Source organism: Oncorhynchus mykiss, chromosome 28, assembly GCF_057628025.1.
Source record: "Oncorhynchus mykiss isolate SJ-2025 chromosome 28, ASM5762802v1, whole genome shotgun sequence".
NCBI lineage: Eukaryota > Metazoa > Chordata > Actinopteri > Salmoniformes > Salmonidae > Oncorhynchus > Oncorhynchus mykiss.
The window spans coordinates 10528551-10546324 of NC_143049.1; the positions used below are offsets into that span (position 1 = coordinate 10528551).

A 17774-nucleotide genomic window follows, 5' to 3' on the forward strand; every position below is an offset into this window, starting at 1 on the left:
GGCAGGGCAGAGCAGGGCAGGGCAGGGCAGAGCAGGGCAGGGCAGAGCAGGGCAGGGCAGGACAGGGCAGGGCAGGGCAGAGCAGGGCAGGGCAGGGCAGGGCAGGGCAGGGCAGGACAGGGCAGGGCAGAGCAGGGCAGGGCAGAGCAGGGCAGGGCAGAGCAGGGCAGGGCAGGGCAGGGCAGGGCAGGCCAGGGCAGAGCAGGGCAGGGCAGAGCAGGGCAGGGCAGGGCAGGGCAGGGCAGGGCAGAGCAGGGCAGGGCAGAGCAGGGCAGGGCAGAGCAGGGCAGGGCAGGCCAGGGAAGGCCAGGGCAGGGCAGGCCAGGGCAGGCCAGGGCTTGACAATGGGGAAATTACTTTACTAATAAATAGTTAGCTCTATGGAAAAATTGTGAGATATTCATTCAGTGTTTACCTATTTATATATATATATATACAGTGCCTTGCAAAAGTATTCGGCCCCCATGAACTTTGGGACCTTTTGCCACATTTCAGGCTTCAAACATAAAGATATAAAACTGTATTTTTGTTGTGAAGAATCAACAACAAGTGGGACACAATCATGAAGTGGAACGACATTTATTGGATATTTCTAACTTTTTTAACAAATCAAAAACTGAAAAGTTGGGCGTGCAAAATTATTCAGCCCCTTTACTTTCAGTGCAGCAAACTCTCTCCAGAAGTTCAGTGAGGATCTCTGAATGATCCAATGTTGACCTAAATGACTAATGATGATAAATACAATCCACCTGTGTGTAATCAAGTCTCCATATAAATGCACCTGCACTGTGATAGTCTCAGAGGTCCGTTAAAAGCGCAGAGAGCATCATGAAGAACAAGGAACACACCAGGCAGGTCCGAGATACTGTTGTGAAGAAGTTTAAAGCCGGATTTGGATACAAAAAGATTTCCCAAGCTTTAAACATCCCAAGGAGCACTGTGCAAGCGATAATATTGAAATGGAAGGAGTATCAGACCACTGCAAATCTACCAAGACCTGGCCGTCCCTCTAAACTTTCAGCTCATACAAGGAGAAGACTGATCAGAGATGCAGCCAAGAGGCCCATGATCACTCTGGATGAACTGCAGAGATCTACAGCTGAGGTGGGAGACTCTGTCCATAGGACAACAATCAGTCGTATATTGCACAAATCTGGCCTTTATGGAAGAGTGGCAAGAAGAATGCCATTTCTTAAAGATATCCATAAAAAGTGTTGTTTAAAGTTTGACACAAGCCACCTGGGAGACACACCAAACATGTGGAAGAAGGTGCTCTGGTCAGATGAAACCAAAATTGAACTTTTTGGCAACAATGCAAAACGTTATGTTTGGCGTAAAAGCAACACAGCTGAACACACCATCCCCACTGTCAAACATGGTGGTGGCAGCATCATGGTTTGGGCCTGCTTTTCTTCAGCAGGGACAGGGAAGATGGTTAAAATTGATGGGAAGATGGATGGAGCCAAATACAGGACCATTCTGGAAGAAAACCTGATGGAGTCTGCAAAAGACCTGAGACTGGGACGGAGATTTGTCTTCCAACAAGACAATGTTCCAAAACATAAAGCAAAATCTACAATGGAATGGTTCAAAAATAAACATATCCAGGTGTTAGAATGGCCAAGTCAAAGTCCAGACCTGAATCCGATCGAGAATCGGAAAGAACTGAAAACTGCTGTTCACAAATGCTCTCCATCCAACCTCACTGAGCTCGAGCTGTTTTGCAAGGAGGAATGGGAAAACATTTCAGTCTCTCAATGTGCAAAACTGATAGAGACATACCCCAAGCGACTTGCAGCTGTAATCGCAATAAAAGGTGGCGCTACAAAGTATTAACTTAAGGGGGCTGAATAATTTTGCACGCCCAATTTTTCAGTTTTTGATTTGTTAAAAAAGTTTTAAATATCCAATAAATGTCGTTCCACTTCATGATTGTGTCCCACTTGTTGTTGATTCTTCACAAAAAAATACAGTTTTATATCTTTATGTTTGAAGCCTGAAATGTGGCAAAAGGTCGCAAAGTTCAAGGGGGCCGAATACTTTCGCAAGGCACTGTATATATATATATATATATATATGGTATCCAATCGTCTCTTCAGTAGCTACTATCTTGTCTCATCGCCACAACTCCCGTACGGGCTCGGGAGAGACGAAGGTCGAAAGTCATGCATCCTCCGATACACAACCCAACCAAGCCACTGCTTCCCAACACAGTGTGCATCCAACCCGGAAGCCAGCCGCACCATAGTCGGAGGAAACACCGTGCACCTGGCAACCTTGGTTAGCGCGCACTGCACCCGGCCCGCCACAGGAGTTGCTGGTGTGTGATGAGACAAGGACATCCCTACCGGCCAAGCCCTCCCCAACCCGGACGACGACAGGCCAATTGTGCGTCGCCCCACGGACCTCCCGGTCGCGGCTGGCCACGACAGAGCCTGGCCGCAAACCCAGAGTCTCTGATGGCACAGAGCACTTTGTGACATCAGCTGGTGTAAAAAGGTCTTTATAAATACATTTGATTGATTTATTGATTGCTTGTCAAGTTTGCTGACGACACCCCAGTTGTAGGCCTGATAGCAAACAACGACAGGTCAGCCTATCGGGAGGAGGTAAGTGAACTGGCATTGTGGTGCCAGGACAACAACCTTGCCCTCAACGTCAGCAAAACAAAGGAGTTGATTGTTGACTTCAGGAAGCAGAGGGAACATGCCCCGATCCACATCAATGGGACTGCAGTATAGAAAGTCAGCAGTTTGAAGTTCCTCGGCGTCCACATCGCTGAGAACTTGACCAACAACACCACCACACCTGTCAATATAGGGTGCAACTCCATCTCTACTTCCTAAGGCGGCTGAAGAAATTAGGCATGCCACCCCGGGTCCTCTCCAAATACTACCACTGCACCATCGAGAGCGTCCTGACATGTTGAATCACGGCCTGACACAGGAATTGCTCCATCCACAACCACAAGGCCCTCCAGCAGGTAGTGAAGACAGCCCAGTACATCACTGGGACCAAGCTCTCACCCATCCAGGACATCTACTCCAAACATTGCCTGAGGAAGGCCCTCCGCATCATCAAGGACCCCACACACCCCAGCCACGAGCTGTTCACTTCCTTACCAACAGACTCAGAGACAGTTTCTATCTACAAGCCATCAGATTACTGAACACTTGAACTGGACTGACCACCTGCACTGACTCTCCTCAGCTTAGCACTCCTCCACACACACACACACACACACACACACACACACACACACACACACACACACACACACACACACACACACATACATACATTCACGCTACACACACATAAAATACTTCAGAATTTAAACACTTGCCCCCCAACCACCCCTTTCCTAAAACACGTGTAAATATTGGACTATAAAATGTGCCTTCCTGTCTTATACTTGTGCAAAAATGTTTATTTTATCCTACTGAACCCTTTACTTTATGTTCATATTCTTATATTTTATTCTTTCTTATTGTTGTTGCAATGTCGAGCAGGAACCTGCAATGAAGTATTTCGTTGGACGGTGTATACCATTAGTACATACTACTAATAAAACCTAATAAAACCTGAACTAGTAACGATGGTGTTTGTGAACCAGCTCTGAGATTTAACTATGCTACTACGAAGTCCTAACGATCAATTTAGACTTAAGATGCTTTTGAGAAACCGGGCCCTGGCCGCTCTAATCTAGGATCCCGTCTCTCTGGCTCTGAAGAACGGGTGTGTGTGCCTGCATTCACACAAAATCCCCAGTGTCTCTTGGGAATTTTGTGTGTATCCGCACCAGTGTGTGTGCATGTATGTGTGCGCGCGCATGTGTGTGTATGTGTGTGCACGTCCTCTTGAGTATGTGTGCGCGCACACACGCACTTGTGCGCACACACATACTCACAGAGACGTGCACACATACACACACGCATGCGCACACACACTGGTGCGCAAACATACAAAATCCCCAAGAGACACTGGGGACAGTCTGCTTTCACCCAGGTGAACCCAGCATCAAAAGGACACAACCTTTCCATCTTCCCTGGCAGACAGTCTGGCAGAGAGTACGGGCGCGTTTGAAAACACAGCTGCCCTAGGTCCTGCTCTATAAGCAGCCTTTAAAAAGAGACAGAGAGAAAGAGGGAGAGATGGATAGAGAGAGATAAATTGGAGGGAGGAGGCAAATGAGGGAGAAAATGCTGGCTTAAAAACACATCTTGTAGCAGATTTTGCTCACATAACAGTCTGCACAACCCTAACTCAAAGAGACTTACAACCGAGCCCTGTGGAACATTAAAGGGATCTGGGAGAGGGGAGGGAGAGAGTGGGGCGAGAGGGGGAGGGGGGGGGGGGGGTACGGAGACTAATACATCCCTGTTTATAGACAGAGCAATATCCCTGTAGTAAGACATCTATCATCAGATCAACAGATCAATCATACCACCATTAGATGCCTGCCATTTACAGACATCCAACCATTACGGCATTCCCCAACAGGTACTCTGTTGTATCCAACGGGGATGTGCAAGTGTCAACCTCTTTAGCTGACTACCAGAACTCACATGACAAAAAGCCATCTTGGTTCAATTCAAGCATTTTCAGTCTTCATTATGTGGTGCTAATACAAATCCAAGTGAGGTACTCTGTTGTGTTTAAGATAAACAGCTCTCCTTCTCTCCTGCCATTGAATGTCTCTACAAGTAGCCTACTCTGTTGACAGATCCCTCCTTGTACCTTGTAGTTACAGGAGACTAACAGAGAATGTGGAGATCTAAGTGGAGAAAAGGTTTGAGACAACCGACTGTGTTTGGAGTGTCACACTGTAACGATCACATCCCAGTAATAGGGCCTTTATTAGTGAGGAGAGAGGGAGCTGGGAACCAATGACGGGCGAAATCGAGCAAGGGATCGAGATAAATAATGGACGAGGGTAGAAAAGGCAGCAATTGGGTCATCAAAACACATCAGATTTCTTCCTTCCTTTCCCCCTCTCCTCCGTTGCTCTGAGCTCTCATCACCCCTTTCCCTGGTGCCCCCCTCGACTCGCACCACCCCTCCTTCTCCTCTGCCCCTCCCTCCTTCACTCCTCTCAGTCTTTGAAGATGTTTTGTTTTTGGAGTTGGCGCTAATCTTCAAATGAGTGCTCCGAAATGCATGCCCTCTGTGTGTGTCCCAGTTTGTGTGTGCAATGACAGGGTGTGTTTATGCGGTTGTTTGTGTATCTGGGCGTATGTTGTTACTCTTCGTAACGTTGCCCTCAGCACAATGGTGTATGTCTTGCTGAGCATACTATATGTCTGTCTGAATGAAATGCACTAGGAGGGTGAGGCTGTCTGTGTGCGTGTATGTGTGCGGGTATGTGTGTGTACATGTGTCTGTGAGGCACAGCGGGACAGCTGGAACAGGAGACGTACACAGACAGCTGAATACCAGCACAACCCCAGAGGGAGAAAGGACACAGAGAGAGAGAGAGAGAGAGAGAGACAGGGAGGGAGGGACGAACAAAGAGTAGATGAAGTGTAGTAGACTAAGTATTCAACAGCGAGCTCACTGCATGCATGCCTGTGTGTGTTTTAGACACCCTACACGTTGTTCCAAAAGCTCTGTCCATTTACAAACATTGACATATGCACAATACACATGTAGGCCTCTATGCGATGTTTTACTTGTCATCATGCCATGCTACGCCATAAGTGTTTTCAGAAGTTGCATTAGCAAAACCCATTTAGACTAACATTCTCCTGAGGCCAAATTGAGTTCTGTTCAGATAAAGGAGGGAGCAGAGTGGTTCAACACAGCTCTATGTGTTGAGATAAAGATGGAGGAGGGGAGGAGGGGGGGAGAGAAGGGCAAGATGAGAGATGATGAGGAGGGAGAAAAGCGAGAGAGCAGGGAGCGGGAGGGGAGATGGGAGAGTAATAGAGATGGACAGATATGGAGGAGAAGAAAAGGAAACAGAGGCTAGACAGAGGCAAAAATAGAGGGGGTGAGTGGTAATGACAGCTTGTCTTCCCTCTACCCAGCACCAGTTTACTCTCAGCAGTAAGAGGAAATGAGCTTGTGCTCTTACTCCTCTACGACCCTTGTGTCATGTGTGTGTGTGTGTGTGTGTGTGTGTGTGTGTGTGTGTGTGTGTGTGTGTGTGTGTGTGTGTGTGTGTGTGTGTGTGTGTGTGTGTGTGCGTGCGTGCGTGTGTGCGTGTGTGCGTGCTTGCGTGTCTGTCATTAGTAACTGATACGGGTGACTAATTGAGGATGTCTCAAAAGCAGCAATGTCCGGAAGTGTGTGTGTTGCCTCGCACAAGCTGCTAGGACACCTCTCAGTCCGCTTACACACCCTCAGGCACACACACACTGGCATGAGCACACGCGCACACAGGGGCACGCACACACACACACACACACACACACACACACACACACACACACACGCACACACATACACACCATCCCCATGCCTCTGGCATTAGAGGCACACTGCCACTTCTAATAAAGGTTGAAAGGATATGGACTCAATGCCCCATGATGTCCCGTTTGCTCCTAGGGGAGTGTGTGGACCACCAAGCTTGAATGCCCGATTAAAATGGATTGTACTCTAATTTAAAGTTGAAAATACACTACATTGACCTGAGATATAGAATCCAGATTTCTGACAGTAGAGTGTATTGTGAAGGGGCCTCACCAGTATCCTGTCCTCTGATTTGCCGTGCTTGGTGTCCTGCTTTACAGCTCGCACAAACTTGATAGATTGTTTATCAATGAGCCTCCTGATGCTCTCTGTGGAAAGAAGGCATGAAACAAAAGTCAATACTGCAAGTAAATTCCTCTCTCACAAAAACGCTCTCTTACAGGCAACATTACAAACACCACGGCACAGACACACATACACGAGAAAACAAGAGGAAGCGAAACTGGTTTTATATTTAGCCCCAGAGATGGAACTGATTTGGAGGTACAGTCACACTATGAGACAAAAGAGACAGAGTGGCATGGCAAACAGCTTTAGTAGAATGTTATGTTAATTAATAAAGGAAGTTTTATCAAAGTTTTACCAAATAGTTGATACACATCACACTATTTCTTAAGCTGCCATATCCAAAAGACACCATAAGCTTTCAAACACTAAGGCTGCGTTTACACAGGCAGCCCAATTCGGATCTTTTTTTCACTAATTGGTCTCTTGACTAATCTGATCATCTCTGGAAAAAGATCTGATGTGAAAAGAGCTGATGTGATTGGTCAAAAGACGGAAGAGGGGGATGGGGACAGAGGAGGGAGAGACGAGAAAGGATCAGAGAAAGACAGAGAGTTAAGGCAGCTGTAATCAACTTTAATCTCTGTAAAAGCTCAGACACAGCGATAGGATTGTCAAACATTTGCCTGCCGACAGTATTTAGCACCCGTGAACAGTCAATCTTTTTTGTGTTCAAATAGCAAAGACCTCGTCAGCCACTAAACCCTGTTAAAATTCTCCAAACCAGAAGGTGGCAGTAGCGTTATTTGCATATCCGAGCATATTGCTTATGGTCTAGATTCAAAGCTATCTGCGCTAATGTTGCTATTTTGTAGAAAGCCCTTGTTGATACTATGGCCACAGCTACATTCACTGCCTAGCAAGAATTCACTCTCCATAATCGGAGGGCCTGTTGTCCGGACCTCTGGCAGTCTCTATGGGGCTGCCACAGGGTTCAATTCTCGGGCCGACTCTTTTCTCTGTATATATCAATGATTTCGCTCTTGCTGCGGGTGATTCTTTGATCCACCTCTACGCAGACGACACCATTCTGTATATATCTGGCCCTTCTTTGGACACTGTGTTAAAAAACCTCCAAACAAGCTTCAACGCCATACAACTCTCCTTCCGTGGCCTCCAACTGCTCTTAAATTCTAGTAAAACGAACTGCATGCTCTTCAACCGATCTCTGCCAGCACCCGCCCGCTCGACTAGAATATGTGGACAACTATAAATACCTAGGTGTCTGGCTAGACTGTAAACTCTCCTTCCAGTCACATTAAGCATCTCCAATCCAATGTTAAATCTAGAATTGGCTTCCTGTTTCGCAAAAAAAGCCTCCTTCACTCAAAATAGCCTCCAACACTCTGCTCAGCAAATTGTATGCAGTCTATCACAGTGCCATCCGTTTTGTCTCCAAAGCCCCATATATTACCCACCACTGCGACCTGTATGCTCTCGTTGGCTGGCCCTAGCTTCATATTCATCGCCAAACCCACTGGCTCCAGGTCATCCTTGCTAGGTAAAGCCCCACCTTATCTCAGCTCACTGGTCACCATAGCAGCACCCACCCGTAGCACGCGCCCCAGCAGGTATATTTCACTGGTCACCCCCAAAGCCAATTCCTCCTTTGGCCGCCTTCCCATCCAATTCTCTGCTGCCAGTGACTGGAACGAACTGCAAAAATCACTGAAGCTGGAGACTCATATCTCTCTCACTAACTTTACTACAGTGCCTTGCGAAAGTATTTGGCCCCCTTGAACTTTGCGACCTTTTGCCACATTTCAGGCTTCAAACATACAGATATAAAACTGTATTTTTTTGTGAAGAATCAACAACAAGTGGGACACAATCATGAAGTGGAACAACATTTATTGGATATTTCAAACTTTTTTAACAAATCAAAAACTGAAAAATTGGGCGTGCAAAATTATTCAGCCCCCTTAAGTTAATACTTTGTAGCGCCACCTTTTGCTGCGATTACAGCTGTAAGTCGCTTGGGGTATGTCTCTATCAGTTTTGCACATCGAGAGACTGACATTTTTTCCCATTCCTCCTTGCAAAACAGCTCGAGCTCAGTGAGGTTGGATGGAGAGCATTTGTGAACAGCAGTTTTCAGTTCTTTCCACAGATTCTCGATTGGATTCAGGTCTGGACTTTGACTTGGCCATTCTAACACCTGGATATGTTTATTTTTGAACCATTCCATTGTAGATTTTGCTTTATGTTTTGGATCATTGTCTTGTTGGAAGACAAATCTCCGTCCCAGTCTCAGGTCTTTTGCAGACTCCATCAGGTTTTCTTCCAGAATGGTCCTGTATTTGGCTCCATCCATCTTCCCATCAATTTTAACCATCTTCACTGTCCCTGCTGAAGAAAAGCAGGCCCAAACCATGATGCTGCCACCACCATGTTTGACAGTGGGGATGGTGTGTTCAGCTGTGTTGCTTTTACGCCAAACATAACGTTTTGCATTGTTGCCAAAAAGTTCAATTTTGGTTTCATCTGACCAGAGCACCTTCTTCCACGTTTGGTGTGTCTCCCAGGTGGCTTGTGGCAAACTTTAAACGACACTTTTTATGGATATCTTTAAGAAATGTCTTTCTTCTTGCCACTCTTCCATAAAGGCCAGATTTGTGCAATATACGACTGATTGTTGTCCTATGGACAGAGTCTCCCACCTCAGCTGTAGATCTCTGCAATTCATCCAGAGTGATCATGGGCCTCTTGGCTGCATCTCTGATCAGTCTTCTCCTTGTATGAGCTGAAAGTTCAGAGGGACGGCCAGGTCTTGGTAGATTTGTAGTGGTCTGATACTCCTTCCATTTCAATATTATCGCTTGCACAGTGCTCCTTGGGATGTTTAAAGCTTGGGAAATCTTTTTGTATCCAAATCCGGCTTTAAACTTCTTCACAACAGTATCTCGGACCTGCCTAGTGTGTTCCTTGTTCTTCATGATGCTCTCTGCGCTTTTAACGGACCTCTGAGACTATCACAGTGCAGGTGCATTTATACGGAGACTTGATTACACACAGGTGGATTGTATTTATCATCATTAGTCATTTAGGTCAACATTGGATCATTCAGAGATCCTCACTGAACTTCTGGAGAGAGTTTGCTGCACTGAAAGTAAAGGGGCTGAATAATTTTGCACGCCCAATTTTTCAGTTTTTGATTTGTTAAAAAAGTTTTAAATATCCAATAAATGTCGTTCCACTTCATGATTGTGTCCCACTTGTTGTTGATTCTTCACAAAAAATACAGTTTTATATCTTTATGTTTGAGGCCTGAAATGTGGCAAAAGGTCGCAAAGTTCAAGGGGGCCGAATACTTTCGCAAGGCACTGTAACTGCTAACTGCTTTGACAGCACCATCCCTTATCTTACCTCATTTGCACACACTGTATATAGACTTTTTTCTATTGTGTTATTGACTGTATGTTTGTTTATTCCATGTGTAACTCTGTGTTGTTGTTTGTGTCGCACTGTTTTGCTTTATCTTGACCAGGTCGCAGCTGTAAATGAGAACTTGTTCTCTACTAGCCTACCTGGTTAAATAAATGTGAAATAACAATTTAAAATGCTGCCAAACATACCCTCGCAAAACTGACTATCCTACCGATCCTTGACTTCGGCGATGCAATTTACAAAATATCCTCCGATAAAGCTCCGCCTTATCTCAGCTCACTGGTCACCATAGCAACACCCACCCGTAGCACACACTCCAGCAGGTATATTTTACCTGTGTAAACAGCCCATCCAACCAACTACCTACCTCATCCCCATATTTGTTTTTGTTTTTCTGCTCTTTTGCACACCATTATTTCTACTTGCACATCCTCATCTGCACATATATCACTCCAGTGTAAATTGCTAAATGGTATTTACTTCACCACTATTGGCCTATTTATTGCCTTACCTCCTTACTTCATTTGCACACACTGTATACAGATTTTTCTATTGTGTTATTGACTGTACATTTGTTTATCCCATGTGTAACTCTGTGTTGTTTTCATCGCACTACTTTGCTTTATCTTGGCCAGGTCTCAGTTGTAACTGAGAACTTTTTCTCAACTGGCCTATCTGGTTAAATTATGGTTGGTTTTTAAAAAGTTTAAATCCCATTATGCCAGTGCCAGCCCATAGCCAAATGTTTAGCTAGCTAGCTAACATTAGCGCATTTGCTAACTAGCAAAAATATTTTGTATTGTATTTTTTGTACCATCCCATAGTCTACATTGCATATGAAGTGTGACTGGTTCATCTGTAGATGAAAATACCCTCTTTTTCCCTTTTTTTTGTTGGCACCCCCACTTCGGGGTTCGTTCTCTCTGATTGGCTCAAAGTCAAGTTGTTGGCCACTGACGAGCATTGCGATTCTACAAGTAGAATTGGTAGGTTAGTCGCTGCCGGGTCGGCAAGCAGCAGATAACGCTTTTGTTCTAGCAAGAAAAGGAACGGCCTGCCACTATGATAAGTGCCTTTCGGCAGTACCTATCGGCAATGAGATTCTCAGTGTGTTTCATGCTTAAAAACCACTCAATTATAGCCCTTAACACTCGGCATTCCCACAGAAGGCCCGGCCACAGCATATGCTGAACTACCATTAGAGAGAGAGGAAGGAGAGAAAGAGATGGGAGAGGAGAGGATGAGTTAAAACCTAGCCAGCAGATCCGACCCGCTTGCTTACAGCTTCATTTGGGTGGGACAGGCTTCCTGCGTAGATTAAAATATAGTGGAGCCAGCACAAGATCATTTTCGCAAAACGTAGCATGAATTTTGAATAAGTGGGACACATTTTGCATTTCAGTCTTCTGTAACCTCTTTCAACATCTATCCAACACATTAGCCCAACACATTTCTGAAATCCTCAAGATGTTTCCTAATCACACAGAAAAACTCATGTTGATATCATATTCACAGAGGCATGACACACTCATTTGTGTACACTGAGTCCAAACCATATTTTCTGTTTGCATTTGGTAGACTACGACAGCAGGTTAGATGAACTGGGACACAATGATTATAATCCTGATTGTACTCCAATGACAATTCAATTCAATTTTGTGTGATTAGGAAACATGTGTTGGGATAATATATTGGATAGATGTCTGAACAGGTTACAAATCCACTTTTTCTGAATTCACTAAAATAACTGTACCAATAACAGTACTACAAAAAAACATTTGCAGGATATAGTACTACAAGCCGACAACAAGAAAAATTATTGAAATACAAAAGGTAAACAAAATATTGGCAACTTTTTAATAGTATGCACATTTACATAACAATTTGTGATGATTATTTATGACAGTTTTATAACCTTAACATCAAAACAGAAAAAAATCTATGTCACTTATCATACTGTGTGCTTCGCAGGGTGAGCTCCCACCTTGACGCTTGCTCTGTGATGTCACACCAATGAAGTGATCATGTGGTTTCTCTGCAAGGGCTTAGTCACAATAGTGTTGACTTTCTCTAGTCAGACCAATGAATAAATGTGTCAGGATTAAACTGTGCCAGTTTATATGACCTCCCACTCTTTCTGATTTCACCCTGCCTCAATCCAGGAATGAAAAATGCATTGTACTCCCAAATGTTACACTGACAAGGTTGAACGACTGCTTGCTTAACAGTCGCTCAATCTTCTCAGTGTAACAGTTGTAATAACTGGACAATTCGGAGTACAATGTTGATTAATGTGCACTGTCCCTGTAAAAAATAAAATAAACTCAAACTCGATGCATTTCTCATCCCTGGATTGGGGGACGTTTTCTGAGACATTTCTGGTGCCGGCTCCGCCGTGTCTTCATCGACACAGGAAGCCTGTCTGAACCCTAGCGTAGCTGTAAGCAAGCGGGTCGGATCTGCTGGCGAAGTTAAAAACCTGCCTTGATTGTCTAATGGAACTGCTCTTTCTCCATGAGTGCCCACCACACATCCCTTCCTTCCTGTCTCTGTACCTTTAGCTCTGACTGGTCATTACCACAGCCAAATCCAGAAACAAACAAGGGATTCATTTGCCTTCACGATAATTAACAGCGAGAGACACCCTTTTAACACCCTTCTGTCCAATGGTGTCAGTTGGTGTGTGTGCGTGCAATGTGTTTGTGTGTGTGTATATGTCAGACACTACCATTGTGCTGGCATGTGTGACCAACGTGAGTGTGATCGTGCTTGTCACATGTTTAAATATAACTCTCAGTGTGTGTGTGTGTGTGTGTGTGTGTGTGTGTGTGTGTGTGTGTGTGTGTGCGTGTGTGTGTGCGTGTGTGTGTGTGTGTGTGTGTGTGCGTGTGGGTGTGTGTACTAAACAGTGGTATGCTGAGCGCTGCACACCCTAAGGGCACTATAGCCCATCTCTTCAGCGTAGAGGGCCTCTCAATGAAAAAACTCATGCCTGCAAGCTTCAAACAAAATGATTGTTCCACATAACACCCCTACACACAAACACACTCAAAGGAAAACTATTAAAGCCAAGGCAAAGCACCCAGAGACACGCACAGGCAGGCACGCATTTGCAGTAACACACATCCAACCAACTCGCTACTGACAGAAGTGGGGTTTAATAACCGTTTAAAGTATGATTGTGCTAAACACAGAGCAGGCAGCGGGAACCAAAGCAATCCCAACGTAGCCTGTTTATTTCGATTCGGATCGATAGGAATAACAGGTTATCATTCCTGACGTGGGCTTACACAGGAGAACATGGAACGTCAAAGAGAGTGACATGTACAATAAAATAACCATTGGAATTCACAACAGCGATAGGCTCTGTATTCTGCCCAGGAAATATAGTATGTAGGCTACAGCAGGTGTTGAGCATTACAGTGAATTTAAAAGAGCAGTTTTGCGCTTACCTGTGTTTTCTCTGCCGACGTGAACGAAACCTGCAGCGGTGGTCTCTTTAGAGGCCATAGCGCGCCCTGACGCGTCCGTCTGCGCTTCTTATAATCAAGGGAGAGAGCCGCTAATGCGTTTCAACTGGCAATCGGAGAGTAGCGCGGGCGACTCCAGTTCCTATAAACATATCAAATCGGGGGGAGAGACAGATAGAGCGAGACAGATAGAGAGAGAGAGAGAGAGAGAGAGAGAGAGAGAGAGAGAGAGAGAGAGAGAGAGAGAGAGGGGGGGGGGGGGGGGGGGATGCATCAGTCAACGCAAGAAGCATAGACCCAAGGGCTTCAGATGTTACTTTTAATATTTGAGGGAAAATAAAATAATAACACTATAATCTCGAATCTCAAATAACCTCAACACTAATTCTAATAACACGAATTATTAAAAGTCACACAAAAACATTGAATAAACGTATTAAATTTGTCAAAATATTCTAATGATATTTGTTATCTTTAATATCAAAATTAATAATGACTCCATTTTGCTTCATTAGATCAATAACTTTTGGTTCATTTCATTCATATCAAGAAATAGCCTACAGTACCGCCCATTGTCAATATATGGCCATGGAGACAGTTTTTTGTGAGCTGGGTGGTTGCCAACAATTATTACACAGTATGGACTGCTGCAGTAAAAACTGGAGGAGAAGTCACCACGTTTCCATCCACAGTTTTCATGCGACTCATGTCATACCGTATTTTAAAAAATCACAACAGCTGTGATGGAATGAAAAGGGAACGGTTCGGTACCGTGGTAAAGTTGCTTTGAGATTCGATATTTGCCAAACATTCGGACCTTCGAACATCAATAGCTTGCGATCGATTTGAGTTTTATGAAGAAAAAAGATGTTAATCAAAGCACAGTTTCATAATCACACAGCAATAGTGTAGGCAGTCTGGCCACAGTCAATGCAGGTAGTTAGGAACTACCAACAAAGTGCATGATCACAATATTAAAATGTGAATAGCTCTTACACCATGTGACTTAGCAACCTTATTTCAACTGTGCATTATGCTTTACACAGAGAGGCATGTTACAGACTCTTTCGTTTTCTCCTAAAATGATTCCTATGTTTTTGAAATATACATATGTATACAAAAATCAACTAAAATGCAATAGCTCCTTGACCATGTGACCTAGACACCTCAAACCAACTTTGGAATGTTCACAGGGTAGGGACACACATGGCACACCCGTTGGTTTCCCCAGTAAGCACTTACACCATGTTATATCAATATTTCAACATGTACAATTTAAATAGCAACCACATGATTTAGCAACCTAGTTTAAACTGTCCATTATTACTTATATAAACAGTCATGTTGCACACACTAGTGTTCTCATAAAATGATTCCTGCATTTAAAAAAAAGTATATACAGTGCATTCGGGAAAGTATTCAGACTCCTTGACTATTTCCACATTTTGTTAAGTTACAGCCCTATTCTAAAACTGATTACATAGTTTTTTTCCCTGATCAATCCACACACAATCCCCATAATGAAATGAATGAAAGAAATTAGCCTTAGACCACTGCACCACTCGGGAGTCAAGCATTTATAAATTGTGTGTTCACCATATATTAATAATTAAACCCATGTTAATAAACCATTTACTAATCTTTTGTAAAGTATTTTTGCAGTCCCTAATCTAAATTGAGTGCTATTCATACTTTATGAACACTTTATAAATGTTTTGAGTGACCATAAAGATGGGCATGTCATTGGTAGGAATTCCTGCAGTACCTGGTAAAAGAACAAGCACGCAACACAGCATGTTTCAGGAAATACACTGTATATACATGAATAACTGTGAAGAACTAGCTTACTAACATTTACAAATGCGGGAGTAATGATTAATAAATGGTGAGTAGACAGTTTGTAAATGACTTATACATGGTTTATTATTGACCCTTATAATGAAGTGTTACCCTAGGCTAGGATTTTGCTGGGCCCAGCCCAGTTATGCTAGACTTAGCAGCACAGACGGCTCAGCAGCTGCAGCTACAGGCAAGTGTAGTGGACGTAGGATGGAGAGAGAGAGAGAGAGAGAGAGAGAGAGAGAGAGAGAGAGAGAGAGAGAGAAAGAGAGAGAGAGAGAGAGAGAGAGAGTGAGAGAGAGAGAGAGAGAGAGAGAGGGAGAGGGAGAGGGAGAGGGAGAGAGAGAGAGAGAGAGAGAGAGAGAGAGAGAGAAAGAGAGAGAGAGAGAGAGAGAGAGAGAGAGAGAGAGAGAGAGAGAGAGAGAGACACACACACACACACTGACACATGTACTGCCAGTGTATTGATATTTTGGGTCTATATTATGTATGTAATAGTAATTAACCCTTAGGATAGGGGAGACAAGTACAATATTCTTAAATCCACATAAAAACAATATGCATATGTGTTTCCATCAAGACATCTCTGGTGGGATAATGTGCATATTGTTTGCAGATATATTGCAGATAAAAAGCTGTGCGCGATGAAATAGTGCACATAAATATACACTTTGTGGTTTAATTCCCATGTACAGAATAAAGTTAAATGGGTTTCCATCGCATTTTCAACTCAACTGAAGGTTTTCTCACAAAAAATGTTGCGTTAGTATTGGCACATGCGCTCTAACTAACAGCTTGCAGATACAGTGTGGGTACAGCCCACTATGACTAGGGAAACCATGCAATTAAATAGGCTACAGATGGAATAAGTTATGATGAACTTCACAGGGTGGTGAAAGCGCACTGTGATCTTGATGCGCCTTTCCAATTAATATCAAGGGTCTTGTTCTGGAGACATGATGATTCGTGCTTGACTGCTGTTTGACAACTACAAATATTCTCATCCGTGATAATCTCATCATGTGGTCACCAACCTTTTCTGAGTCAAGATCACTTTCTGAGTCAAGATCACTTTCTGAGTCAAGATCACTTTCTGAGTCAAAATGCGAGCAGAGATCTACCACTCAGATTTTTATTTAAACGTGTCTTAAAAAAACGTAAGCCTAAGCAACATTAACCAATTAAAAACAGTTATGTAGAAATGAGGTTTGTGCAGTAGGCTATAGGCCCAATACATTACCACCGCATATTGGCTACACTCGAATTGCCCTGCCAATGAGGTTCTTCTCAGACCCTTTTGAAATGATATTTCAACATTTTAGGTGCATGATCCCACTGATAATAGATCATTGTTGTATTACTTGTGATGCACAGCTTTTACTGGACTGATTGGCCTGCATCTGATGGTCAGTCTGAGGGGAGGGAGGCAGCAGCCTTGAGGCTACCTCCCACCTGACTCGCCGTCCCTCCTCTCTCGCTCCCGTCAATGAGAAGAGGGGTTACAAACTTCCAGCTGATTGCAGAAATAATGCAGTGTGACTTAATGACCAGAGAAACTAAAATATTCCTTGATATTAAAAAAGACACAAGCTGCAAATAATAACAACGCAAGCTCATCGAAACTCTTCGCTATACTCATTCATTGCCGCTGCAGTGCTGGTTGTAGCGTGAGTGGAAGTAGGGAGATCGCAAATGTATAGCTTATAAAACTGTTGAACAAAGTGTTTACGGTGCTGAATAACAACTTAAATAAGAACTCACTCATACAAACAGCAGCTTTCGCTCTGGTCATGGTTTGAAAAGAAATCTCACATGATCAACTTTGCTGTGCATTCAAAGCTTCTTTTTACAGTCTATGGATCGAGGAAACTGTGCAGACACGGTGATCTGGGCTATCCGAATGGACAGTGGTAGGCCTACAGGTGCACTTCATTTGCTCTCTGAGCCTGCCTGGTAGGCGGAGTTCTACCTTCAGACACATGAAATGGTTCAAAATGGGAACACTTTGCCTTCCCGGCGCTAGGGCTACTGAATCTACCGCCAACAGCAGAAAAATAAATAAATAAGAACGCAAGGCTTTATCTTTGGGTTTTTGACATAAATGTTTGGGGATTGACTAGGAATGGCTATATCCACAACATGTCCATTTTGTGGAAACACACCACTGGTGGGAAGATGCAGATTTTAGAACATTCACATGAAAATCTGTCGCCAATTAGATAGAAACGTAGCTACTGAAGCAAATATGTTGGGTCTGTTTGAAGGGCAAGCCAGGTTTGGCCATTTGGTTATCTCTATTGTCCGTTTGGTGGAAACACC

At 43.9% G+C, this 17774-nt stretch overlaps 1 protein-coding gene across 6 annotated transcripts in view; it reads right to left on the minus strand.

Annotated features, from left to right (window-relative positions):
* The window catches only part of LOC110508471 (capping protein, Arp2/3 and myosin-I linker protein 3), a 47485-nt gene extending 33576 nt beyond the window's left edge, over nt 1-13909 (minus strand). For all 6 annotated transcript variants that reach the window (XM_090225316.1, XM_090225315.1, XM_090225313.1 and 3 more), the window contains exons 1-2: nt 13599-13909; nt 6688-6782 (exon numbers count right to left, since the gene is read on the minus strand). In XM_090225316.1, the coding sequence (XP_090081442.1) occupies nt 6688-6782; nt 13599-13656 (153 nt within the window). In that variant the 5' untranslated portion in view covers nt 13657-13909. The remainder of the gene's footprint in view (nt 1-6687; nt 6783-13598) is intronic.
* Between the last annotated feature and the right edge of the window lie 3865 nt (nt 13910-17774).